The 27,582-nt window shown below is 37.9% G+C and overlaps 1 protein-coding gene across 1 annotated transcript; it reads left to right on the forward strand.

Annotated features, from left to right (window-relative positions):
• The first annotated feature begins 9,034 nt into the window (after positions 1–9,034).
• dhodh (dihydroorotate dehydrogenase) lies at positions 9,035–22,835 on the forward strand. Its single transcript, XM_041791961.1, has 9 exons — positions 9,035–9,126; positions 11,545–11,757; positions 12,029–12,228; positions 13,852–13,934; positions 16,744–16,931; positions 17,775–17,888; positions 20,777–20,930; positions 21,010–21,169; positions 21,550–22,835. Exons 1-9 carry the CDS (start codon positions 9,109–9,111, stop codon positions 21,692–21,694), a joined length of 1,275 nt encoding a protein of 424 aa, XP_041647895.1. The 5' UTR covers positions 9,035–9,108; the 3' UTR covers positions 21,695–22,835.
• The last annotated feature ends 4,747 nt before the right edge of the window (positions 22,836–27,582 follow it).

Genomic DNA, 27,582 nt, shown 5'->3' on the forward strand with positions numbered 1-27,582 from the left:
AAATGTTAATTTAATGGTTTTGCTGTAGCAACACCCACTTTAAGAGGCCAGTAGCACCTCTTGCATAATGTGTCCTATCTTCTTTGTCTTTTACATAACAAATGGATCTGCCCTGATCACTTCTCGAGCATCTATGAGCATGTGCTGAAGCACACTGAATGGGTTTGCAATGCTAACAACCAACTATTCCCACATACCCACGATTGCGGCACACCCTGACATGCGCTGGGGTGCGAGGGCCCTCCAGTGCTGCTTTTAGCCCTAGTTCTATGTGCAGTTCTTTGGTAGAAAAATAAAAAAAAGAGACTAATCACGGTGTCCCATGTATGTGGGTGGCCTGGGTTCAAGTTTGGCCGATGGTCCCCTATCGGCATGTCTCTCCCCCAGTCTCTCATCCCTGTTTCTGATTCTGTCCACTGTCCTCCACTATAAATAATAAAGGCATCAGAAGCCCAAAAATATATATTTTAAAAAAAGAGAAAAATCATATTCCTGTCAATGAAGAAAGTCTTTTACCTCAGCTGAAGTCCCGGCATTCTTGCGGTGGCCAGTTTGGACACTGACCAGGTAATTGTAAAGAGCACCTGGGTGGTTGTCCTCCAGCAGAGTCATCTTCCTCTGATAGTTCAAAACAGAAAACACATTGGTGAATGTGCTAGCAGCAGTAATATGATGAATAATAGATGCTGTAATCAGAGCTGAAAAATGCAGCCTTAAATCACTCCTGAAATCTAAAAAACAAACAAACAAACAAACAAAAAAACAGGTTATAAAAAGATTGACTTCATGCAAGCTGACTGGAGAGACTGACCCTGGAGAGCGCCCTGCGGTCAGCATAGCAGGCCCACAGCAGAGTGATCAGGTAGAGTCCAAAGAAAGCACACAGAAGAGCCAGCACCACATAGTTCTCGGTCACAGTGGCAAACAGCTCTGCAGTGCGAGAAATGTCCACGTGGTTTGGCATCACAAAGAAGGAGCTCCCAAAGAGAGTGAGGTGGTTACACAGACAATGTGTTTGATTTACAGTGCTCTTCTCTCCCACCTGAGACAAAGACAGAAAATCACTCCTGCTGTTCATGCAGGGTTAAAACAATAAAGCTATAGATCTTTTTCAGATGGAAACATACAAAGCAGCCAGCGGGGCTCCATTTCTGTTTGCCTTCGTGCCAGTATAGGCACTTGCTCGTGAAAGAAGAGATCTTTAATGTCAGACCTGGCGTCCAGGACGAGTTGTAGAGTCTGGCATCAACATACCAGAGTCCAGATGTTTTCTGTAACAACTCTGGTGTTAGCTTCCAGCGATAATTTCCTGTTGCAGCAAAATTTTTCATTATTGTCTGACTCATTAATGCACAAGAGAAATGGAAACATATTAAAGTAGCTTTACTCCTTAACAGTATTTTTTCTGTATAGGAGACTAAATGTGTCAGAAACAAGCAGGCATTGCAAGCAGCAGTAGATCATGGCATGGTTGCAGTGACAGTTACCAGCTGGGGTCAAGATGGTTTTCTTTCCAGTACTGGTAGAATTTGGAGGTGACCCATGAGCCAACTCAAGAACCAGTGACACAGCAGTGCTAGGCTCCACGGTGACAAAGACGGTTGCATCAGGGTCGGTAACGTTTAGTGTAGTAAGCGCTTTGCTGTCTTTCTCTAACACAATTGTGTCATTGGTCTCTGGTAAAGTCTCAAAATGAGGCATAACTATCTGGGGAAATTGGAGAAAGACAAACATTACAACTCCTACAAAATTACAAGAGAATATCTTTTTTAGCAGAATAAAGCTCTGAATTCATCCAACAGAACACTCAGAATCACAAAATACCTCAGAATTTGTCCCATTCAATAAAATTGGGGACAAAAAAGGATTGTGTGTCTTCTATGGGGTTCACTAGAAAGTATACTTCATATTTATCTGGATTATATTTTTTACATGAGCAAAAAGCTTGATACTTGATCCTTAATAAAGTAAATGTACAGTATTTGACTACAATGCCATTATGGTGTATTTCCTACATGAGCAAATAGTCTTCATGTATTTTAAAATGTGAAAAGAAAAAACAAAAACTAAAAAACTATTTGCAGCTTTTGCAGCTGCTGTCTAAAAACTAATGTTTTCAACATTGTTAGAAAGAATGACATTTGACAAGTTTTGATACTGATATATCTAACACCTTTAAATGTGTTTTGTTCCATAATGAATACAGAGTTATCGTTCGAGCCTCCCATCAGAGGAAAATAGCAACCATGTCAAACTGGTGAACCGGTTTTATCAGCCTTTTTTCATTTAACATGCACGTCCATTTATTTGCCACATATGTTACAAAAAATCGATTCTCTCATTAGCTTTACCTCTATCATCTCGCTCAGGTTTGTCAGCTTAATGTCTGATTTTCCATCACTGAGTGAAATGCTGAAAACAGGCCCGGTGATGTTTTCATCAGATGGATGTGGATTATTTGAGAATGTAGTCAGCTGAAAAGGAGAATAGCTTTGTTACAATGGCTGTAGGTGACATCAAAGAGAGAAGAAATTGAAAACACACGCAGACCTGAGCGATGACATTAGCGGACCCTTCAAGCTGATTTTTCATGGTTGAATATGCAGGAAATCTGACATACTCGCCCTCTTCCTCTGATCCTACCACTGAATAACCAAGGCTAGGAGGTGAGTAACTGGAAACAGAAGCAGAATTTGGAATATAAGGTCAATGTTGCCTTGTACTTTTGGTGTAGAGCTACAGAAGTATCATGTGAGCGATAGATACCAACCTTTGTTGATAGAGGGTGCCTGTTGGGTGCTTCTTAATAAAAGACTGGTCTATTTCCTGACCCATCAGAAGAGAGATCAGACGAACTATCTCGAACACTCTCTCAAAAAGATCCTTCAGAGGGAAAACAAGATTCATGTTCACACAGCTGTAACAATCACTTCAAATATATTTAATCAATTGAGGGTGTCACAGTCACATATTCTCATCTTACCGTTGGGTTCGGGTTGGTCTCAATGTCACATTTCTTCATTGAGAGGAGGAGGATGCCAGAACTACAGTTGAGGATGTGATTGAGGGTATTACTGTCTGGCAGAGAAGTGGCTAATGCCAGAGTTTTTGTGGCATCCAGTAAATTATCAATAAAACTATCCTGTGAAAACAGACAGAATTTAATGTGCCATCCCAATAAAAACAATAATTATAACCCGATTTCCACAGAGAGGATCCTCACCCTGCTGGCATCTGTCGGCTCTCCTACTGTTGTTTCCATCCGGTAAAGCTCACCACTGGCTTCCTTTTAGAATACAACAGAACTTGTAAACTTTGTGGTATAATTCACAAAAAGGCACGTATTATCGAAGTCATAACAGTGAGTTTTGATGAAGTAAGTCTTACCTGGAGAATGTTGTCAATGTTGGCATTCCTTTTGAGCCCTGTAAGCAAAATGCAGTTTTGTTTGTTTTTATTCTTTTCTTTTACTGTTGATGGAAATTATAAGACAGAAAATTTTCAAACTAACTTAGAAATCTGGTTGGATGAGTTGATGCTTTCTTCTGGAAAAAAAAAAGAAAAAAGACTTAATGCATAAGAACTCAGTCTGAATGTTTGCAGTTTCTTACTGACTGGGAAATGTAACTCTTACCTTTGTGCTCACTGAAGACGCAAAATCTTAGAAACAAGAGTGATATTTTAGTAGGCAGCATATTACAAAACAGTGAAAAAAGTTGTGTTTTTTTTTAAGTTGTACTAAAAGAGCAAGTTAGGGGAGAAGAAAGACAGGGGTAAAGGATGTAAATGGAGGATGAAGGTAGGGATAGAGGTGTGGTACTGTGGGTGCAGAGGAAGCCTCGTGTCTGGTTGCAGTCAGATGTTCCGATGAGCTCAAGAGGGTTCAGCTTCATGTACGTGCAGTTGTCCTCTGAAATGTTGACATTTCCTGTTTAGCAGGGATACACCACATAAGGAAAGCTTATATTTAGGATGTTGTTTAGAGCTACATATGTGTTCCTCTAATGCAATGACAATAAATCCGTAAGGCAGGGGTCATTAACTACATTTGTCCAAGGGCCTGCTTTTTACTTTTTTACAGGCACTTTGGAGGGCAAATTTCAAATACATTTTTGAAATGGTCTAATTAACAGATTTTTGTTTGAATATTTTCATTTTCTTTAGAATGTATGTAATTTTTAGGCTCTAACAGTGAGATCAGTCCCTATATCACAGCCAGCCACAAGGGGGCGATTGAGATATTTTAGTTGAATATTTCTGTGGCTGTCATGTTGTCAGTCACTGGGTTTGATGCTAACATTGTGATATATGAAAAACCCAAGCTGGAAAATTGCAAACCCAAAATGCCTGAAGCTGAAAGCTTACACAGACAACGTCAGTTTTAATCAAGAATGAATAGACAAATACATGTTTCACATGCATCGTATTAGCTAGTAATGCCTGACAGGTGGATTTATAAAAAATGGATTGTTGATCAGTTGTTTTTGGAGTTGTTTTTATAGCTGTAGGGAGTTAATAAAAAAACTGTAATACCAAAACATATTTTTTCCTCTGCACATGTTCTGAATTTAATAATTTTCTGGGGGCCATATGGGAAGATTTTGAGGGGCCTGATGTGGTCCCTGGGCCACCAGTTGATGGTCACTGCTATAAAGGCTTCAGCCCTGATCAGTAAGGCAAGGATTTTTTAGGGTAATTGTTACACTACATAAAAAGAAAAAATACAGTTAAAAAACAAGGTAAATGGACTTCAAAGACAGTTTCAAGTGTTACGTTTTTGAAGTGATTTAAAAAAAAACAACAACTCAAAAGCCAAATATAGTCATATATATATATATAAATATATATACATGTAGACATTTTAAAAACCTACAGAATGTATTGAATCCTTACCTGTAAAGACCAGTTCAGACCAAAGATTCAAGATGAAACAATACCACAGTTAGACACAATTAAAGAAAAGCTTTGGGTAAAATTTTCCCTATGGTGGTTCTAGAGTTAAATTTGTGTGGTTCGAAATTTTTTTAAAATTGGGATGACAATTTCCCTTGAAGAGGAGGTGGTGGGTCTAGATGCCTGACCAGTTGAGAAACACTGCACTAATAAAAATATAAAGTCTGTCAGTCTTTGACTTTTCCCTATAGTTGGTTGTTGAGTTTTTGCTGTCATAAAAAACTGTTTGCATGAATCCAAATTTTATAAATGTTAATTTATGACTTAAACAGCCATGCAGGTAAAATTTACCGGATGAGAAACCATTGATTTTTCTTCTGTTTAATTTCACATCAGCAAATAAACAGTAGATGTTGCTATGAAAGCACCTTCTCTCTGTTACTGCACTGCCTAATTGGAAGTCATAGTAGTTTTGTAGTAAAGACCACACCATCTGAGACCAAGACATGCCCAAGACCAGAGTGCACCAAGAACAAGACTGAGACCAAGACCTTAAAAATCAATTTTAAAAAATCATCGTAGGGTTGAACAGTAAAAGAGCAGCCTGTCTTTAATTTTAGTTTTCTTTTAAATACATTTTACAAAAAAAAACAAGGTTTCAAAGCTCCACAATGGAAAAATCTCAAATCTTAGCAAATATGTATCTATGGTCTTGATGGAAAATCCAGAGTCTGGCCAGTCTGAGACTGAGACAAGACCAAGATATTCAAAACATGGTCTCAGGACCAACACCGTTCTCAAGTACTACAGCACTAAGTCATAGATCAACATTTAACATGGCTACCCCAAGAAATAAAAGGCTTTCATTATCATGAAAATTCAATATATATTTGCTCAATGCTTTAAGTGAAGAAGAATCTGATGTTTGGGAAGTTTTAGGAAAGAGTAATCAGTCCTAAGATGATTTTGGGTATGACAGATCATCATCCTACAGTGATACAGTGTTCTTACTGTGGTTAATGTGATATCCATTGTTAAGTAATTGCTCTAAATCATTGCTATTTATCGACTCACTCTAATAATGGGTAAATTTGACTGTTTGGCTGTTCTGGGGAGGACAGAAATGCCCGGCAGGTTCTAGTGTTAATGAAAACTGTTGCAGTTGGGACCCAAAATGGAACAAAACATAACTGAATAAGGAGACAGGGCAAAACAATCATGTTTATAAAGGACAACATTACAGAAGAACAAGTACATCTTACATCTTACTATACTTAATTTTCCTTAGACGGCATGAAAATTTGGTAATTTCTTAGAAATTCTGTCATTATCTTGGGAAAACTAGCCTTGTTACCCAAGGAAAAGGAGATATATAAGTAGAAATCTTGAGTCAAACACTAAAATTTACTCATCACCATAGCATAACCCAAGAAATAGTCTTGTAGTCAAGACCACACTAGAGACAAAGACATGCCTAAACCAGAGTGCACAGAGACCAAGACAAGACCAAGATGTTTGGTGGTCAAGATTGAGTCCGGACTGAGACAACACCAAGACCATAAAACCAATTTTCTGTTTGTTGTTTTGACCAGGGTTTCTCCTTTTAACCACATTAATTATGTCGAAGAATAGCAAATCAATAGTTATCATGACTGGTCTTGAAGGAAAATCCCAAGCCTGGCCAGTCCGAGACCGAGACAATACCAAGTAAAAATGGTCTTGATTCTGAGACAAGACAAGGATATTCAAAACGTGGTTTCATGACCAAAACCATTCTGAAGTACTTCAACACTACAAAGAAATACAAGTATGTCCACTATATATATACTATACACTGTATGTCCACAAAGAGTTACTGCCACTGCTTGTCTGTGGCCCAGTGATTGGGTCACACATGTAGGGGGGTAGGCCTGACTTCAAGTCTGGCTAGGGGCTTCTTTCTCGTATGGCTCTGCCCCACTCTCTTGTCTCCCGTTTCTGACTCTAAGCACAGTCTTCCTTTCTAAATAAAGGCATGAAAAGCCCAAAAATGTATGTCTAAAAATCTAATTTTCAGCATGTCTTGCTGTGAATCTTTGGTCTAAATTGGGCTTAAATGACTGGAACTACTACATTTTAGATAAAATAAAGGATATGTAAGATTTAAAAAACATTCAGAGAATTTATTGATTCTAAACTATTAAACATAATGTTTAAAATGTAAAAAAAAGACATTTTATCTTTATTCATAAAAGCTAGTATGAATGAAGAAATATAAAGAAGTGTGTTACGTTTTTGTTTTTGTTTTTTCATCTGGGTTACCCAAAGATGATTTTGTGATTGGGCAAAACAAATGAATTGAGCTCTTGAGATATTAGGATATGAAAGGCTGATTTGCCCCTCAGTTTTTTGTTTTATTTTAATTTTATTCTTGCGTGTGTATGTGTTTTGTTAAGTAATTTCATGTAAAAGAGGGGCAGATTTTATAACACTATTCTTCTCTCTTTTCCTTTTTTATTCCAGAATAGAGATTTTATATTTAGATTAAAGTGCTTGCTTGTTTGGTATTTTAGTTAAGACAAAATGAAAATAATCAATTATTTCATGGAAAACATTTTTAAATTTAAATCTGCATTCTGCAGTTCATACCCTCAGTTAAAAAAAGATCTTATTTGGTGTTAAAGAAATTAGGGAAACCTTTGTGGAATTTATGACAACATTTGTTCTTTCTTGTGCATTTTTCCCTTAGAAAGGCTGCTTGAGCTCAGAGATCAAGACCTAAACCATAGTACTTTGAAATAGTGATTCTCAACTGATGGGTCAGGACCAAAAAATGGTTGAGGAGATGTTTTAGTAGGTCATGAATATGTGAAAACATGGTAATAAAACGGGCACGCTTCCATACATTTGATTTTATTCTGTTTTGCTATGATTACGAGAAAATTTTAGTTTTTTTCCCAGATCTTAAATTTTTATGCCATTATCTTGAGATAACAAAGCTGGGTTTCCCATGATCAAACATTTATTTCTTCAGATCGCTTGTAAACAACCAAAATATGCATGTTATCATGGGAGACAGAGTAAAATAAAATGTAGCCATGCATGTTCCCCCAGGGCTTTTGTCATGAGTTGCTTTTTGAAACATGTTTGTTTTGACATGTCTCCTATGTTTGTTCCATCTTAAGTCAAAGCTGTCACATTTTTCACTAATAAAATTAAGATTAGAGCATTTTTGGAAATCTTGGTCCCTATTTCTTAGCCAGGACCTGGTGGTGGGTCCTGAGGGAAGAGTAGTTGTGACCCACTGCTTTAGAAGAAAAATACACAGTTGTACTTACTTATGGGTGGTTTCAGATCCTTCCCTTGGATCCCCTTTCCCAGCCAAAAGGTAAAGATGCTGATGTTTCTCTCTCTCGGGATGCTCTTGAGGAAGTTTTTGGTTTGGTTGTTCAGCACTTGCAGAAGTTCCCCACCTCTGTGTTCACAGCTGCTCCTTGCCTGGGTCCAGGTTCTGGATCCCCCAACGAAGTCGAAGCACACATTTCTGTAGACAAAGTCACACAGGGCAGGGAAGCCATGATCCAAACTGGCATCAGACTTTACGGATAAAGATAGAAATCCAGCTGAAATCCACAAAAAGACAGAGGTTTGGAGAAACATGTCCATAGCAATTGTTCTGTGAAGAGCCAAAGCACATAGTGCTGCAGGAGCCTTGGTAGAAACAGCAACTGATAACAAGGTCACTGCTGCCTGTCACATGAAAATTAGGAAGCTTTTCTCCAGGAAAACGCTGCATAAGTTCTCAATAGATTAGGAAAATCACTGCAGACACTCAAACAAGATGCAAAGTGGAGAAGGCTCTTGGCATCAGTAAAGTTCAGTCAAGCTGAACTTGGCTAAGCTCCTCAGAAAGGCTTAAAGTTTTATTATCCCCTCTGTTCTCACGCTCTTGTTGTCAGATTAATTGAAGAGACTTATTTTCAGCCACCTTCAGTGTCCACATTTTATTATTATTATTATTATTATTATCATTATTATTATTATTATTATTATTATTAACACTTAAGAAGCACCTGAGTTGAGCTGTACAGCAGACACCCCTGCTTCTTCTCCACCAGCCAAACTCAGCGTGGAAATCTCGCGAGACTGCATACAGGAAGTTGTTCCCGCGTGTGTTTGTGTAACATGTTAGGAAATGCATTCAATGCCCTCTGATGCAATGACAGGACTGTGTCCATGGCGGGACATCTGAAGGTAATTTAAGAGACTATTTAAGCTGGGTTTCTTTCACAGAATCTGGTAATTGTCAACGTCGTAGAGACGATAATATGTGGCTAACTGCTAACGCTAGCTTGTGTTGCTCCGCCTAAAATAAAACCAGGAAACACTGAAGCACTATAAGCTATAGCTCAGTAACATCAACACACAAACACATGCAGCTGCTTTACTGTCTTTGCTCTTTGACTCTCTTGCTCTCTGGAAATAGAAAGGTTGAGTTAAAATAATTTAAGAGCAGATGCTTGAGTTCAGTTTTGTTGGTTTTTTTTATTTAGCTAAATAGAGAGTGAAGTAACTTTATCAGAAACATTTGTGGTGGACATTCAAGGCTCTCTAAACCTAACCATACAATGCAGTTTAAAACATTTTGCCGCAGTCTTCAAACATATCCTTATAACAAGTCAAAACTGGTAGTATTAAACTGTTTAAATAAGGTGACAGTTAACTGCTCACTTAAAAAGTCTTATACCGTATGTAGCTAAAGCACAAGCTCCTGCACCTTTACTTGAACAGAATATTAGAGAGTCTTGGTTTTAATCATCAATGTTTGTTTGAACATTTAGCTATGTGATAAAGGCTTTTTAGTATTACCTTCCTCATGAGCACATTTTTTTGTTTGGAGTGCCTGGTTTTCTCCTCCTTTTTGGACAGGTTTTTTCCCCCTTGGTTTCCAAGAGCACCCAATTTTGGTTTATTATTGAAGCATCTCAATCATACTGAGCAGCCAGTCAACCTCCTTCTTTTGCTCTCATTTAGCTATGTAGTTTTAACATATTCTGTCTGATTGTGGTTTAAATTGTGAAACAGTGTTATGTGTTGTTTTGTCTCTGGGATGATGAATACCTGTCTGCATAACAAATGTACACTTTGGGGACTAATAAAGAACCTTGAACCTTAAATTGGTTGGGCATGATTTGGAAAGGCACACACCACTCTAAAGTGGCATGTGTTTTACACTGAGGAGGGGCCACTCTGTCATAAGCCCAGAGCGGTGTGGGGCTGCAGTGATGATTGTCCTTCTGTGACTTTGTCCCATCTCCGCACAGGATCTCTGGAGCTCAGTCAGAGTGACCATCGGGTTCTTGGTCACCTCTTTTACTAAGGCTGTTCTCCTCAGGAAACCAGCTCTTGGTTGCACCAAACTTCTTCCATTCAAGAATTATGGGGGCCACTGTGCTCTAGGGAACCTTCAGTGCAGCAGAATGTTTTTGTTGTATCCTTTCCCAGATCTGTGCCTGGCAACAATCCTGTCTCTGAGCTCTGCAGGCACTTCCTTAGGCCTCATGGCTTGGTTTTTGCTCTGATATGGTCAGATATCAGGTGTGAGATCTTTGTTAGAGAGGTGTGTGCTTTTCCAAACCACATCCAACCATTTTAATTTAACACTGGTGGACTCCAATCAAGGTGTATAAAGCAAACTCTAGTTTACTTTTAGCCAGATTCTTGTGAAAGGTTTTAAATATGTGATTTATTTTATTTCAGTTGGTTCTGCATTCTAGAATTCAAAGCATCAAATGAAGAACGCTGATGCTGTATGTTAAAGTTACCAGTGCGTCTTGTACCTCCTTTATCTCAACAGAAGTTCAGTTGCTAGATTGTTTATACTGTATATATTATATTATATTATATTATATATTTGAAAACTAATATGAGAAAACACAAATGTGTTATGCTTTCCAATAGGGATTCATGAGAGGGAATTTTTGCTGATATCCAATATTCACACATTTATTTTAACCGATACTGATATTAAAATGTACACACTTATTGTCAGGATTGATGATGATGATAATATCTGGCCATGCCGATATCGAGCCGATAATACTGTGCATCCTTTTTTTTAAAGTTTGTGGCAGTGATGCCAGTGGATGGGTTTTTCTCCATTATTCTCATAGCCTTATTATAAAATGATGAAAGACTGTAGAGGGTGAGTCTTGAGTCCAAACTGCTCTACAATGTGACAAATTAGAGAAAACCGTAGATCACATGAACACCTGGGCTGCCTGAGCTGATGTATAATGCTGAATTAATTCAAACAATCAAGGTTGTTCTTTACTGTTCTTTATTTTTCTGTCCTTGTCTTTCTTATTAATTTCACAACAGAAAAGGTAACTGACTTGTTAGCGGCTAGGACATCCTATTTTTTCTTTTTTTCTTTTTTGATTTAGAGGTATGAAGAGGACAAAGGTGAAGTATTATTATTATAGAAGAAGTATTGTTAATCTGTAAATGCTGAACTTCTCATGTAAGTAGGAGTTGTGTTACAGTTTGCCTCGTTACTACAAGAAATTCATGAGCTTATTGAACCGCTTTGGGTATAATGATAGTAATCAAATTTTAATGTTCTACTTTTTAAAACAAAGCTGAATGTATTTACTCCTCTTTTGTCTACAGAAACAGCTGAAAGAAGCAGTGAAGGTTATCGGCTCAGGTAGCCTTCTCTTTGCCTCTTACCTCACTGCTGTTGGGGATGAGCGTTTCTATGCCAACCAGCTGATGCCCTTGCTGCAGAGGATTGTGGGAGCAGAGACAGCCCATGTATTGGCAGTGAAGATGATCGGTCTTGGTGTGGTTCCTCTGAACCGCTACCAGGACCCTGCATCATTGGTATGCATGCTATCTTACTTTTTTCAGCGCCAGTTCCCATTGAGACAATTTTGATCATAAAATCAGCGAAGGCTGTTGACATAAAGGGGAGTCACTACTATACTGGACAAAAGGTTGAAAAGTGTATCTTCTGTAAACAGTGGTGCAGTTTCAGCAGCCGCTCCAGCTTTTCTAATGCTGCAGCAAAATGAGTAGTTTACAAAATATGAGGTTGTTGTTGTTATTACCAGACCTATCAAGATTTTGCTTTTATGTTGCCATGTATCTACAGGAAGTGAATGTCCTCGGCCTCAGGTTCAAAAACCCGATAGGGATTGCAGCTGGCTTTGATAAGCACGGAGAGGCTGTAGACGGGTTGTACAAAGTGGGTTTTGGCTTTGTTGAAGTTGGCACAATCACTCCCAAACCTCAGGAGGGGAACCCCAAACCACGTGTGTTCAGGCTCATTGAAGATCATGGTATTATTAACAGGTACGTTTCAAAATACACTTTGGTCAAGGAATAGCTGTCGTAAACTATGTTTACACAGTAACATGTGGGGGAATGGTGAATGTATAGTGAGTCACTTCTAAAGAACTCTTTTAGGCTTGGCATCATAGTAACTTTCCCAATGACTTATCCTTATTGTTTTCATAGTAACATCCACTCAGATTGGACATTTAGGACCTCTTTTCAAACTTTTTTAGATATTTAAATTAAATTTTGCTTTATTTCCAGCCAGACAAGACTGGCTACATACACCTCGAAATAAACCATCATCCAGATTTTTACAATAGCATCACAATTCTAGTTTAGGACGGCTGTAATGTAAGAGTTGTTGTTGAAACAGTTTGAACCAAATGGATCCCAAATTTACATGCAAGGTTTAGCTTTAAATCAATGTATGATTTACATGAATTTAACATATTCCATAGCTTAACACCTTCTTTTTATATTGCATTTCTCATTCAGTTTAAACAACAGTAAATGATCCCCATTAATCTTTGTTCATGTTTAAATCCCTACAACAGAAAACAAGTGCAGGAGATGGAAATGTGGCTTTATAATGTTGTTTTTCCACATCGCTCGGTACTTTCAGAGATTATGCTGCCCACGTATCTGTTTCCTTTGGCTTCACATTTATGAAGCTGTAAACATGGCTTCATTGCTTTTCCTCATTTTTCTAAAGCTTTGAATAAATTAAATGAAGGAAACCAGCTCTTTAATGAGTTCTTGCCTTCATTATACAAAATGAAATTGCCACATGCCTTGCATTTTTATGTCAACCACTGAATTATTGATTTATTTATTTCTTAGGATGTTTTAAAATCACAGTTGTATATTTAATGACATTAGATTTCTCTTTCACCTGGTGCTATTATTCACAGTATACCCTTGTAAGACTACTTTATTCACGGTATTTATTACAGAGCTTTGCTGTAGCCTCACATCTGGTTTGTCTATTGCTGCATTCTGTGTCTTTTTAATTATTCATATAAGATTTCTGCAGTTAGTGTAGAAATAAAAATACATGTTGAGTTTGGTGAAAGAGAATCAACAAATTTTGAGAACCGACACGTGATTTTAACACTACAGAACATTATATGGACAGTGGCAGTGATTAAAAACTGCTTAATAGTGACACACAGTGTTTACATGTTTAAAAAGTATGATAGATATTAATTTGAAAGTTGATTAATCATAGCAAGAATAACATCTGAATATTACTCACTTATAAAACCCTTTGATATATCCTGAAAAATTATGTTTTATATTGGTATTACGATGACTAAATAGTTCAAATAAATTGTAAGAAATGGAGTAACAGAGTCACAAAGATTACTCTGTTCATTGTTTGAGAATCTTGTAAGGTTATTATGGTGGCAGTTTATATAAAAAATTTATATTTTTAAACATGTATTTTGGGGCTTTTTATGCCTTTATCTAGAGAGGAGGACAGAAGATAGAGACAGAAACAGGGATGAGTGAATGGGGCTGGGACATGAGGGAATGGAGCTGCCCATGTACATATGGTGTGACCTAACCACTAGGACATCTGCGCCCCAAATGTTTATGTGTTTTGAAATGGTGTGTCACTGTATCTGTCTTTTTCAGATATGGATTCAACAGTTGTGGTTTGGCAGATGCACAGCAGAGGCTGGTGGCCAGAGTAGACGCACAGAAACAGCACAGTAAAGGTTAGCATGAACTTCTTTTGTTTTCTGATCTTGTGGGAAATGTAACCACTGTAAAACCTGTATAAAATGCACTTTTATTATCTAAAATTCCTATATACGAATAGGAACAATATGCCTAGTTAAAATGCTAACACATTCACTAGGCAGATATTTATGTAAAAAGTGATCAGTCGGTTTTGGCTGGAATTTTAATTTAGTGATATTTACAAATGATACTTTGGCAATAAAAAACAGCTTGTGTTAGCTGTAAATATTGGCCATATGAACAATTAAGTTAGAGGTGTTTTAGCCTGGAATAACACACCTATGTCAGCTGAAGTCTTTTTCTTTATTCATCATTATTTCCTACATTTTAAAGTATAGTTTGTTAATTTGTTCATCCAAAAACTTTAAATTGTGCGTTCTAAGGGTTTAACTTCGTGGTCTTCTCTTCATTTAAATATTGGTATCAATAATCAGTATCCGCTAAAAATATTTTGTAAATATCAGCATATTGGATATCAGCAAAAATTCAATGTCATGCATCCTAATATGCAGCATTATGACTGTAACTGTCACGATCACCCCCTTTCATTGTGTTTTACAAGTGGCTGCCTTATTTCTAAATGGGCTGAGTTATAGTGCACAGACCAGGCTAGCAGTGCCACTTTTTAACGTTGTTTTTCTGCCTCATTAGGTCATAATCCTGCATTTAAATAAAATTGAAGTATACTGTTGAGTCTTGTGGAGAGCTAGATTGATTGAAAAAATCCTCAATTAAGGACAAGTAACCAGAAGAGGTGTGCAGCACAACTAATGGGCTGTGTGTCTATACTTCATAACTATCACTGTGGGTGAGACCTCAACCTTTGTACTGGTAGCTAGCAGGATTACAAATCCACCTGATGAAAACATGTGTAACTGAGCATTTTGAGCCTTTTACTCACTTTTACTTGTAAACTGTTGGTTTCTTTCCAGCCTTCTCAAGCTATATTAAAAGATAAATATGATAATAAAGTACCAATGTCCCCATACGAGTGCTTGCTGTTTAGTGGTGTTGTAGCTTGTTGTGTTGATAAAACTGGTCAAATTTGAATGCCATATCAAGCTTCAAACATCAACAAGCACAAATAAACAAGTTTCAGTTAAATGATTTGAAGAGTGTATCTTGACCAGTTTTATGTCGTGACCAGCTTTAGCGCATTGTGGTAAGTGTAATGTGCTTTTAATAGCAAACCAATATGGAAGACAGTGTCCACGAATGAGGCTAACAGGCTTAAGTTCAGCAAAACTTAAAGTTTTGCTACAGGGAATCCACAATATAATGTCCTCACATGAGGACCCATGGTCGTATGAGAATAAGAAGAAACAAAGTTGTACAGAAACTGCACATTGTAGACTTTGCTGACAGCAGTGAAAATCTTCATGCAGAAAGCAGGTTAAATGTTTTTGCCACCTGGGAGACCCTGAAAGAGGCTGTTTTGACTACTGGTACTGGATATAACTAAGCAAATAGGTAAGAGCCTCACACTGGATAATTACCACATGGATGATTATGTTTCACTGCTTCAGCTGGCAACAAGTTTTTTAACCCTACCTGATGCATTGAGTAGCTTCTCATTTCTTAAACAACCATGTCGGAAGACACATCCTGTGGTCATGGAAAAGATGTTCATCTGTTTTAGAAAGGTCAAATTATCTGCATGCATTACGCAAAGAAAACATTTAAGGAGATTGCTGAAACTACTTAGAACTGTCCAACCCATAATTAAAAACTGTAAGGGGTGGGGAACCATCATCTTCAGGGAAGAAATGTGGTCGGAAAAACATCTTGAATGATCGTGATCGGCGCTCACTTAAACGTTAAGTGAAATCAAATCATAAAAAAACAACAGTAGAACTCACAGCTATGTTTCATGGTGAAAGTAAGAACATTTCCACACACAATGCAAAGGGAAATCAAGGGATTGGGACTAAACAGCTGTGTAGCCTTAAGAAAACCAATTATCAGTGGGGCGAAACGGACCAAAAGGCTTCAATTTGCTGGGGAGCATGAAGATTGGACTCTGGAGCAATGGAAGAAGGTCATGTGGTCTGACGAGTGCAGATGCATCCATCATACCTAGTGCCTACCGTACAAGCCCGTGGGGGCAGTGCTATGATCTGGGGTTTCTGCAGTTGGTTAGGTCTAGGTTCAGCAACGTCATGTGCCTGAAGAATGAGGTCAGCTGACTACCAGATTATACTGAATGACCAGGTTATTCCATCAATAGATTTTTTCTTCCCTGATGGCCCGGGTATATTCCAAGATGACAATGCCAGGATTCATCAGGCTCAAACTGTGACAGAGTGGTTCAGGGAGCATGAGACATCATTTTCACACATGGATTGGCTACCACAGAGTCCAGACCTTAGAATCTTTGGGATGTGCTGGGAGAAGACTGGACAAGATCTTGAAGAAAAATTAATGCAACGCTTGCAAGCTTATCGAAACAATGCCACAGCGTAATCAAAGCTAAGGTGGCCCAACAAAATATTTGAGTATGTGACTTTTTTTGGATGGGCAGTGTATACTTCAGATTTAACTTAATTTTGAATGTGGAAATCAGATAGTGGTTTAATACACTATTCACCTCTTTAAACGACCTTAACCTGTCTTTGTCTCCTTGTTTTACCGTGTCTGGTCCACACCTGGTTACAGACTGTTCAGCACACCAGTGCACTATGCTCCAGTTGAGTCATGCGTCTGATGATGTACCTGCTCATCTGAACTTTCCTATTTGTGTGTGTTTGTGTTCGTTTGCATACGTCCGTGTCCCTGTGTTTATAGCTGGCCTTCCCCTGGGCATCAACCTGGGGAAGAACAAGCTGTCCCAGGATGCAGGAGCTGATTACCTGGAGGGGGTGAGAGTGCTCGGCCCCCTGGCTGACTACCTGGTGGTCAACGTCAGCAGTCCCAATACTCCAGGCCTCAGGGATCTACAGGGGAAGGCTGAGCTCCGCCAGCTCTTACACACGGTATGGCGGTTCAAAAGTTCATGAAATAAATGGTTTGGGACCCAGCAGTAACTCTCAATACATAAATACAAAAACATGCATTTTTATCTTCATTGCCAGCCTTTAATTAAATTACAATTAAGGCAAAGTCATTTCATAAGTATGCAAAGAATAAACATTATAATAAAGAGAAAACAACCCATTATTTTAAAATAATTGTTTAATTAATATCATACTCCGCAATACTGTACAACTAAATCAAACTAGTCCCTTGAAGGTACGATGCATGGGAGCAATAAGCACAATTAGCCTCTGCCCCTCATAGAGGAGCAAGAAGCACTCAGTTTGAATCTTAACAAGGCAAAATGCAATAAATATTCTAAAGAGAAAATGGATTTATATTATTCCCACATGATGTTTTCACTTTCCTGTTCCTAGCGAGGAGGAAAAATAAGTCGGAACATGTTTTATCCAATGTTACATTTCAGTGATAGAATGTGTGAATATTTTGAATATGATTGAAAGAACAGGATCAAGGGTTTTGGTTTAATACTGATTGAAATAAAAAGAATAAAAGAATCCAAAGAGAATTTTTTGTTACTTGACAACTTTATAAGTAAAAATCAAATTTATTTATTCAATTTGGATTTGAGGGCTTGGAATTGGATTCATATTTGACAAAACACTACTGAATAATGTCCTGATTTTGCAAATGAGATGCTTTTAAGCTTGCTGTGGTTCAATGTTTTTCCAATATTGTAGCATTTTTGTTTGTTTTTTAACCCTTTCATTGTGCTGTTAGAAGGCTAGCTTATCTGTTTGCTCCCTTACCTGACTGGCTCACATTTTAAACAATCTGCTCAGGTGCTGAAGGAGCGTGATGCCCTGCAGGGAGGATGCAAACCACCAGTATTGGTGAAGATCGCTCCTGACCTCACAGCACAGGACAAACAGGATATCGCTGATGTCGTCACAGAGGTTTGTTTTGTTCCACCGCCTTTAAAGCCACTAACTCTCAATTTGTTTGATATAATCTGTTTTACATAGTCATGCAAAATCTGCTTAAGTTGGGTTTTATTGGCAGAGAGAAGTTTACCCTTGAAAGGATAGTACCTCTATTGATGAGAAATATGTATTTAGATATACACTTTCTGCTATTATGTTAGTCAGTTTTGAATCTTAGTTGTTAAATAGCTTTATTGTTCATTCATCCTCTTTAAGTTAATAAAATCACAACTCTTCTCTGTGCTGTGTCACATGATCTCATGCAAACCACACACACCCAAGGGTGCAGCAATCATCTTGCTTGTACAGAATCTGTCCGAACAAAGAAAAAGCTTTAAAGGCATAAGATGTAGAATTTTTGCACTGAAATATCTACAGTCATTAGAGAAACGACTAATCAGTGTTGTATGTATTGTCAGTTGAGTATTAACTCAACCAAATGTATTTTCAGTGGTTTTCAAAGCCAGAGAAATTCTTAACTTCAAAGTTGCAATGGTTCATGTCTGGTCATGGTCCTTGCCTTGACAGAGCTGCCATGACGGACATGACATGTTTGACGTTGCTGTGGAAAAACTGGATGTTGTGTCAAAGGCTGCAACACAGGGATGCATGAACTGGGACTGTAGTAGTGATGCTTAACTCCATCCTCCGTACCAGTAACGTTATGACCCCACAAGACATTGTCAGGTCACATAGAGACCAGCACTGTTCAGTTCCACGCACTTTTGTTGCTTCTTGTTTTGTGCTGAAGACTGTTCGATAAAAACTGTTCTCTAAAATGTGTATTTACCAAACAGTAAAACCACTTTTTCTGTTTCATAAAGGAATTTCATGTAATGAGGAAGAAAAGCTGTTGAAAGTGGCCATCCTAATTGATATCGAGATCCCAGAATCAGAGGTGGAAAAAGTACCCAACTATTGTTCTCAAGTAAAAGTACAGTTATGCTGGATAAAATTTATTTAAGTACAAGTAAAAGTACCAGTCTATAAATCTACTCAAGTAAAACTAAAATTCAAAGTTTATTTTAAGTACTGAGTGGCTACTGCGGAGTTTTACAGTAAAATATAATCTTTCCTTACTGGCAACAACAAGAGAATAGATCTCCAACCAGGTTGTTCAGGTAAAGTCACACCTCTATAATAAAGTAGAATACACAGCAAAATTGACAATGTTAGTTAAACTTTTATATGGTTATAAGGTGTCCATATTGGTCCACACTTCATATAGTTAAACTAAACATTTGAAAATGTTATATATTCTATAGTATGACAGAGCTGCACTAACCCTTGAAAATCTGTGGCAAGGTGGGTCTCCTCTGGTAAGAACAAAATAGAGTCAACCTCAAAACAAGGCAAGGCACACTGATGAAGAATATGCACTATGCACCCTTTAGTAGCATCTAAAGTCAAAGGCAAACACTCTAACACGGTGGATAACTTCACTCGTGGTATAAATGTGTCTCACATCAATAAACAGCAATCCATTAGCAACATGAGCAGAAGAACCTTAGCAGGGATCACTTTACAACAGGCATCCACAAGCATTTAATCAAATTAAAGTACCAGACTCTAGTTAAAACTTACTTTAATAGAGGTAGAAGAACAGAATCAAATGTACTAAAAATATTAAAAGTATCAGCTACAGTAATTTGAGCAAATGTAATTAGTTACTTTCCATGCCTGCTCAGATTTTTTTCGTGTAGCTGGCAGCATTGACCAGGAAGGCCACTTTTAACAGCTTTTCTCCCTCATCATGTGAAATTCACTACTGAACAAAAACCCTCAATACAAAACAGTAAATAGGCAGCAGACATGGGCAGAGCAGCATGTCTCTTCTTTTCATCCTTTGACTGTTGCTGTGATTGAAGCCCCCCTGGCAATGGAATTTGTGTGTTGTGCTTTTACAATTAAAAAAAAATTGTACTTTAAATTACAGTGTATGTTTGACCATCTGAGACCTGAGCTTTTGTTTGGATTGTATTTTTAGTTCCTCCCAATTATTTGTGATAAGTCGGCCCTGAAAATCTCAGAAACATCCAAACAAATTCTCCGAAATTTCCACAAAAATTTGTGAAAATTTTAAAGACCACCCTACCTCCAAAATATAAAAAATTTACAAATATATTTCCAACATTTCCACAAAAAAGAAAGAAATTTTCAAAAGAAAAATTCCCTAAACAACTTTCCCAAATTCCCATGAAAATTTCCCCAAAACTTTCAATAAAATTCTGAAAAACATAGAAATATATCCCCTAAATTTCCATGTAAATTCTTGGAAATTACCAAATTCTCTGACACCCAAGCAGCAAATTCTCCCAAGATTTAAAGCCAATTACTTAAACTTTAATGGACATTTTGGACAAGTATGTCATATATTCTCAAAGCATTAGTTATTAATATGTTGTAGGAAAGCCACAATGTGCATATGTGCACTCAGAGTCTCAGGTTAAATAAAATGAGGCAAAAAGCACAGAAATTAAACAAAACAAAAATCAATTTATTTGTTATGCAGTTAGAAGTGTTTAAACATACAAAATTAATGGTGTATAGTAAACATATTTATTTCACTTTAATTGATAACAGCCATTTATATAAAACTGTTTCTATAGGGGGTTAAAATGATGGGGCACCTTTTTTGTTTCTTCTCTTTTTAACAGGCTGAGTGTTATTCTTACTCTCACTGGAGTACGGAGCTGACAAACCTTAAAAGAAAAGACATTACAGAGAGAAAGCAAAGATAAATTTAAGCAGCACGGTCTTCATCACAGTACATTTAATATTTGAGGTCTGTAAAAGTCAGTTTGCCTTTACTCACTGCTGCACTGATACTTCCTGTCTTCTTGGTCGCTCTGTGTTTGCAGCTGGGAGTGGATGGTTTGATGGTGACAAACACCACCGTCTCCAGACCTGAGACGCTTCAGGATCCAAACAAGTCTGAGGTTGGTGGGCTCAGCGGCCAGCCACTCAAAGAGCTCTCTACCAGCACCGTGAGAGAGATGTACAGCCTCACTAAAGGTACCTATTTAATGATCAGTGTTGTTGTCATGATATTAACATGTATGTGAAATAAACTTAAAATGATAATGCTTTATAGGTAAAATTCCAATAGTTGGAATCGGAGGCGTGGCCAGTGGGCAGGATGCTTTAGATAAGATCCGTGCAGGAGCATCACTTGTTCAGCTGTACACCGCTCTGACGTACCAGGGTCCGCCTGTTGTGACGAAGATAAAGCGGGAATTGGAACAACTACTTAAGTGAGTATGACTGCGATAGAGTCAGGGCCAATGTTTTGATTCAACCAGATGAGGACTCATTGAGATCGATTGCTTTTTGACGAAAGAAAATACAAAGAACTCTTTAATGTCATAGTAAAAACTAATTTCTACAAAGTAATTTCAGTAAACTTGGAATATGTGATGCAAAATATGTGATTGCATTTACTGCAATCACTTGAGACGCACTCATTGCATTCAGGTGTTCTCCATTTCAATAATAGAGAGACTAGGTCAAAAATGTTTCTCAAGCATAGACTACATTAGCTATATCTAAAGGAGAGTAAGCCTGAGTATTTTCACCTGTGCAAAACATGATGTGATTCTTAATACACATTTATATTCTCATCTTTTCCTAACAGAGAGCAGGGTTTCAGCAGTGTCTCAGAGGCTGTGGGAGCAGATCACAGGGGAGCAGATGTGTCGACTTACAAATCGATCCTCCTGAAAGAGATGGTGAATGTAGAAAAAAGCTCAGCTCCCCTAGCTGCCTTCTCTTCAAACTAGCAGCATGATCCACCAGTTTATCTACACTGTGATGACTGCAGCTTATTAATGATTGTCCATCCGTCCACTGATGAAAGAGAGGTCTGAACTGGTCAGTGTTAAACCCATGTGTTTTTTAGTATTTATGATGAGGAGTGCAATTGCTGAACACACAGAATCTCAGCTTCTGTCCTGAACTTGAACAAGATATGGAGGTAAATAATGATCTGACATTTAGAGGGTTAAGAAACTGAGGTTTGTTTGTGACTTTGTTAAAGACATTTGTTGTTTTGTTACAGTGTAACAGCAGTGAGGAATATAATGTGCATGTACATACACCAAAGTGCTTCAAACACTAGTTGATTTATTATTTTAAACATGCTGATGGTTAAAGAAAATAATCTGATGTTATACCATGTGGATAAAATACAAAACCTGGTTAGATTTCAGCATTTTATGAATACTGTAATACAGGTGTTAACATACCAGCTCTCTTTGTATTGTCCTTGAAAGACTTTAAATGTCATGTTTACTCATACATGAATGAATGGAGTCAAACACCTCGATGAAGACAGAACCAGAGAACAAGTATCACCTTAAATGTCATTCAGGTGAAAGATGAGGGTATTTATTTCCTTTGTCTGATGAGAACGGACCTAAAGCAGAACCTTCCATTATGTGTTTCTCCCTGTTGCAAGGTACAATATTTGTGAAGTTTTTAATAGGAAATGTTGGCAAAAGATGAACACGCGGAGGGATGTCTTGGACCTTGAAACCATGATGCTATATTTTCAACTAAAACATGTTTGTTTTTTTATATTCACCTCCCTGTTCACAAAAAGTAACAAATCAACACTAAATGGAAAAATAAAAGCTCTTCTAAACAAGAGACAATAATAATAATGAGAACAAAGGCTTGGCGGCACAGTACCTGGCTGCTTAGTATGCTGTTAGGAGATGTAAGACCTGAGGGTGTGCCATTTCATGATCTTTTATCGTAACTTTTTTGTTTTCACTTCATTTCAGGTAGAGATAGAGAGAGCTGACAAATGAATCCTCAGTGTTCTGTAAATAAAATAAATTATGTGTTCAAAGTGGAAAATCAAACAGCTATTGTAGCCTGTTTCACAACATGAAAATAAATTATAGTGCTTTTCAAGAATTCTGTGTCCTGATTTAACTGAAGAGGCAAAGCAAAGCACTCTAACAGAAAAAATACTATTGTACTAGACATACATGTTTGTCTTTCTCTCTGTTATAAGATTTATTTTCTGGCTTTTACGCCTTTATTCAATTAGGACAGTGGATAGAGCTGAAAACTGGGGAGGGAGAAAGTGGGAAAAGAGCCGCAGGTGGAATTTAAACCTGGGCTGCCCGTTAAAGGATAACAGCCTCTGTACATGGGGTGCATTGACATGCCTACTAGGCTACTAGCACCCCAAGATAGGGGTTGACTGATTATCAGCCTGGCTGATTATCTGAATCAACCTTTTTTGAGTTGATCACCAATAAAATTAGTTAATTAGAAGGTGTAGGATTTTGTCTCTGCTATGAGATGTGTCTTTCCTTCTGGCTCTGTTTTCAATCTACAGCCTCTATAATGACTGATTGGCAAGACACAAAAAAGAAATGTACACACTGCTGTGAAAAAGTATTTGCCCCCTTTCTGATTCCTGTATTTTTTGCACTTTTATCACACTAAAATGTTTTGGATCATCCAACCAATTTTAATATCTCACAAAGTCAATCCATGTAAATATAAAATGCAGTTTCTAAATGATGATTTTATTTATTAAGGGTAAAAAAAAATCCAAACCTATCTGGCCCACTCTTCCTCCCAGAACTGCTTTAAAGAAAAGCCTTTTCTAATAAATTATGTAGTTTTTCATTCGGACAACTTTTATAATTTTATGACATTTTGCTCCAGGTTAGGTGAAATTGGCATTTGAAATCACCCTCTTTCTTTCCTGCACAGAAAAACCTTGAAGCAATGATGAAAGCAACATGTACCTCTAAAGATAGTACATTTTCTGGTCAAATGAAAAAGCTGGCTGTGCTTGTTGAACACGGTACAGGCTGTAAGAGCAGGGTTAAAGTAATCTAAACGCATTTGTAAAGTGTTTTTATTTCTGCTCAGCATTTGGTTTGTTGGTGTGTTTTAAGGAACAGCATGTGTTGATGCTGATGACTCACACAGACTTTAAAGCAGGCTTTAAGGTGCAACTGAGATAAAAATCAAGGTTAGATGAGGAAAGACTGAAATAGTCTTTATTGTGTCCAATTGCATCATTTTCCAGAGGACATCTGCAGTGTGTCATTAGCTGATATTCCTGCAGCATTACTCATGGTGACTTCAAAGGTTTTTGGCCTTGAAAGAACCACGATCACTATTCTTCATGTAGAAATCTCTTCAGTCCTCTCCTCTGCAGCTGAACTCTTCTTCCCCTCCTGAGCTGTGGCCATTGTGGTTTTAGGCTCTCCTGGTGGAGGAGAATGCTGCTTTTGTTGTTATTCTATGTATTTTTTTTTTTACCCAAGACCTTAACAGGTTGATATGCCTTCCTAGTTGAATCCCAGAATAGATAGTGGTTGGATTCAGTAGATGAAGGCAGCAATAGTGTGAGGAGCAGCTGTGACCTGCCTGGCGCCTCCTTTTTTCCTGAGGCCAAATACAGACTGGCTTGTGCTTTGTATGTCATAGCAGGAGGAGAGGCATTGGCCTAGCCTTTCATTTGAACTTTTAATGTCCCTGTAAAGTAATTTTAAAAAATCGGTATTTGGGGTGTGTTTGTATGACATGCCACTGTGTTATGAGCCACAAGGCAACATTTTAGCCATGAAAAACATCTCCAAATATATAAAATGAAGCCCCAAACTCATGACAAATTAGGCAATATCTGCTCTGGGATGCTGGAGGTGTGTTGGTTGAATAAGCTGAAGCCACGCCCACTCAACAGAAATTCATTAGGGGGTGGGGTAATTCCTGCATGGGGCACTATGTTTGCCCTGCCCAAATCAAACCTAGCCACAAAAGAGGTGAAAAATTGTCCTATGGTCTAATACCAAAATTCAGCCACACAGATCTCAATGTTTTCACATGTTTATAACAACCTTTTTCCAGTATATGAACTTTTGGATTTCACTTTACAGGGACTTTAAAACCAATGGAGTCTTGAATGTATCAGTTTTCTTTCCTGAGATTATTTTTACATCATGCTCTGGAACAGTTTCTGAGCTAAATGAAAATGCAGGGATTGGCTGTTGCTGTAACTCTGCCTATGTATATGCATGAAGGCTTTTTTAATCACATGCAGGAGAATCAACTTAACAATGTGTCTGTGGGGAGCAGATATCTTGGTAACATACATGCAGTCTGTGTGGAGACAGAAAGAAAACAGCAGTAAATGAAAGCAAAGGTGCAAGAAATGAACTGGCTGTCTTCCATGCTGGGTAATGATCCTACATTACTCTTACTAGGAACAGACAAATAGCTCTCTCTTTTTTCAGTGAAAGCCACCCAGTGTTGGTATACTGTATATAAAACTTCAGGATGGTCCCATCATCAGGACAAAGGCTGACAGGATGTGTTCCTGTTATGCATGTGAGTGCTCAGTGCTGTCCTAATGTGCAATCATGACATCTATGAGGGCTCTGGTGAGGACTTCCCAATGGCAAATTAAGTCACTCTCTGTATATCCGCACACTCTCTGTGGGACTTACCCAGAGTGCATTGCAAACATTGTCAACGTAAAGGACCCCCCCAGCTAAATAACAAACATGGGTATTAATAGCTTGAATACATAATTGATGTAGTGTTTTTATACTTCATTGTGTCGGTTAATATTAGTAGACAGTGCATCAATACATTATCTGTTGTTTCAAGTTATCATAAAACATTTTTTTAAACTGTTGTCCACCTTCACCAATTAAATATAAATGAGTAATTCAATAGACAATTCATAAATTATACACTCATTAAGGAAATAGGGAGGCCCATAAAACGAATACATGTTTTTCTATGTGGCACAGGCATGAAGGTGCAGAGCACAATCTGCACAAGTATTACAGATAATAGCTCATTACTCACTTATACACACTGCAAGAGAACACCTGCATTGCATGGTTTTTTGGGGGACTTCAGCCTTTACCCATAGTCCAAGGACATGCTTGTTATAGTTAACTGGTTACTCTATATGTGTTTTGAATGCAGTCGTGCATGTACATGCCCTTTTGTGTATTGGGGCTAATGTCCAGACTAACAAACTAAAGTTTAAATGGGGGATTTGTTTGCATCATATACAGTGCATTCAGAAAGTATTCAAACCTGATGCTACAGTCAAAAAAATGCATTTTATTCTCTTTAATCTACACTAAGTACCTATTCATGACAAAGTGAAAACAGAATTTCAAAATTTTGCAAATTAATTAGAAATAAAAAATTGAAATATCACATGGACAAAAGTATTGTAGCTCAGGTTCCTCTAATTTCTCTGGATCTATGCTGAGATTTTTCTACACCTTGACTGGAGTCCACCTGTGGTAAATTATATTGATTGGATGTGATTTGGAAATGCAAACACCTCTCTTTAGAAGCCGTCCCAGCTGATAATGCATATCAGAGCAAAAACCAAGCCATGAGGTCAAAGGAACTGCCTGCAGAGCTCAGAGACAGGATTGTTGCAAGGCACAGATCTGAGGAAGGCTACAAAAGAGTTCTGTTGCACTGAGAGTTTCCAAGAGCACAGCCACGATCTAAAGAAATTAAAAATGGAAGAAGTTTGGCACAACCAGGACTCTTTCAAGAGCTGGTCGTCCAGGAAAAAAACTGAGCAATCAGGGGAGAAGGCCCTTCATAAGAGAGGTGACCAAGAACTCAGTTCACACTTTGACTGAGGTCCAAAGATCCTGTGTGGAGATGGGTCAAAGTTCAAGAAGAACAAACAACACCGCAACCTTCTACTGATCTGGATGGCAGGATACTTGTGCATCCTGACTTAAGTCTGTTCATTCTCTGATATAGAGATTGATGTGATTTCAGAAAAGGGATATAAGACTTTTTAATTATTTACACCAGGGTTGCCAGTGATCTGCATATTCATGGTAGTTCTTGGTTGAATTTAAAGCATTTAATGGCAACCCTGACAATGTCAGAAGGCACCCCAAGGTGCAGTTGCATCCCAGTTGAGAGAGGCTGCTTGAATGCATTTAAACTCAAAATAATAAAGCAGGTCTTTAGATTTAATTTGATTTAAAACTGAAGACATTAACATTCAGTTTGTTTTTAATGGGTTTACATCAAGGAAGGCTTATACAACTGGATGACATGTGGGAAATCAGTATAGCACTAAACATGAATAAAACATAGGGCTACCAAAAACCTTTTTATGTTTAACCACTGAGGAGAAAAGCACATAGCTTGGACTCTGTTAAAAGGAATTCCTACACAGAAAGAGGACAAAAAGGTTGTGGTGTTGTGGTGTTTACTGTGAGCCGAGCACAGCCTGTAAGCCATCTCTCTGTTCACCATCTTTACTGTCAGGCATCTCCACTGCACCATCTTTTTATACTGGAGGCTGCTTAGACCTGAAATGATGGCAAGTTCTTAAGAGAAAACCTGCATCCACATGCCAAACACTTTAAATCAATACACCCCTCTAACATGACCATGACTGTGGAGACAAAGGAGATGTGAGCACTGGAACAACTTCAGAGCAAGGACGTGAAAGCCAAGCAGAGACCATGACAAAGCTCCAACTTCAATCCAATAAAAATGAAACTGTGAAATTACTTTAAGAGGAAATTCAAGGTAGATTTCCATTTGGTCTGCATCAAACCACAGCTGTGAGGAGAAGAGGAAAGTCCAAAATCTGTCACTTCCATAAGCATGCAAATGTTCATCTGTTTCCAAG

Source organism: Cheilinus undulatus, linkage group 1 (genome assembly GCF_018320785.1).
Source record: "Cheilinus undulatus linkage group 1, ASM1832078v1, whole genome shotgun sequence".
Taxonomy (NCBI): domain Eukaryota; kingdom Metazoa; phylum Chordata; class Actinopteri; order Labriformes; family Labridae; genus Cheilinus; species Cheilinus undulatus.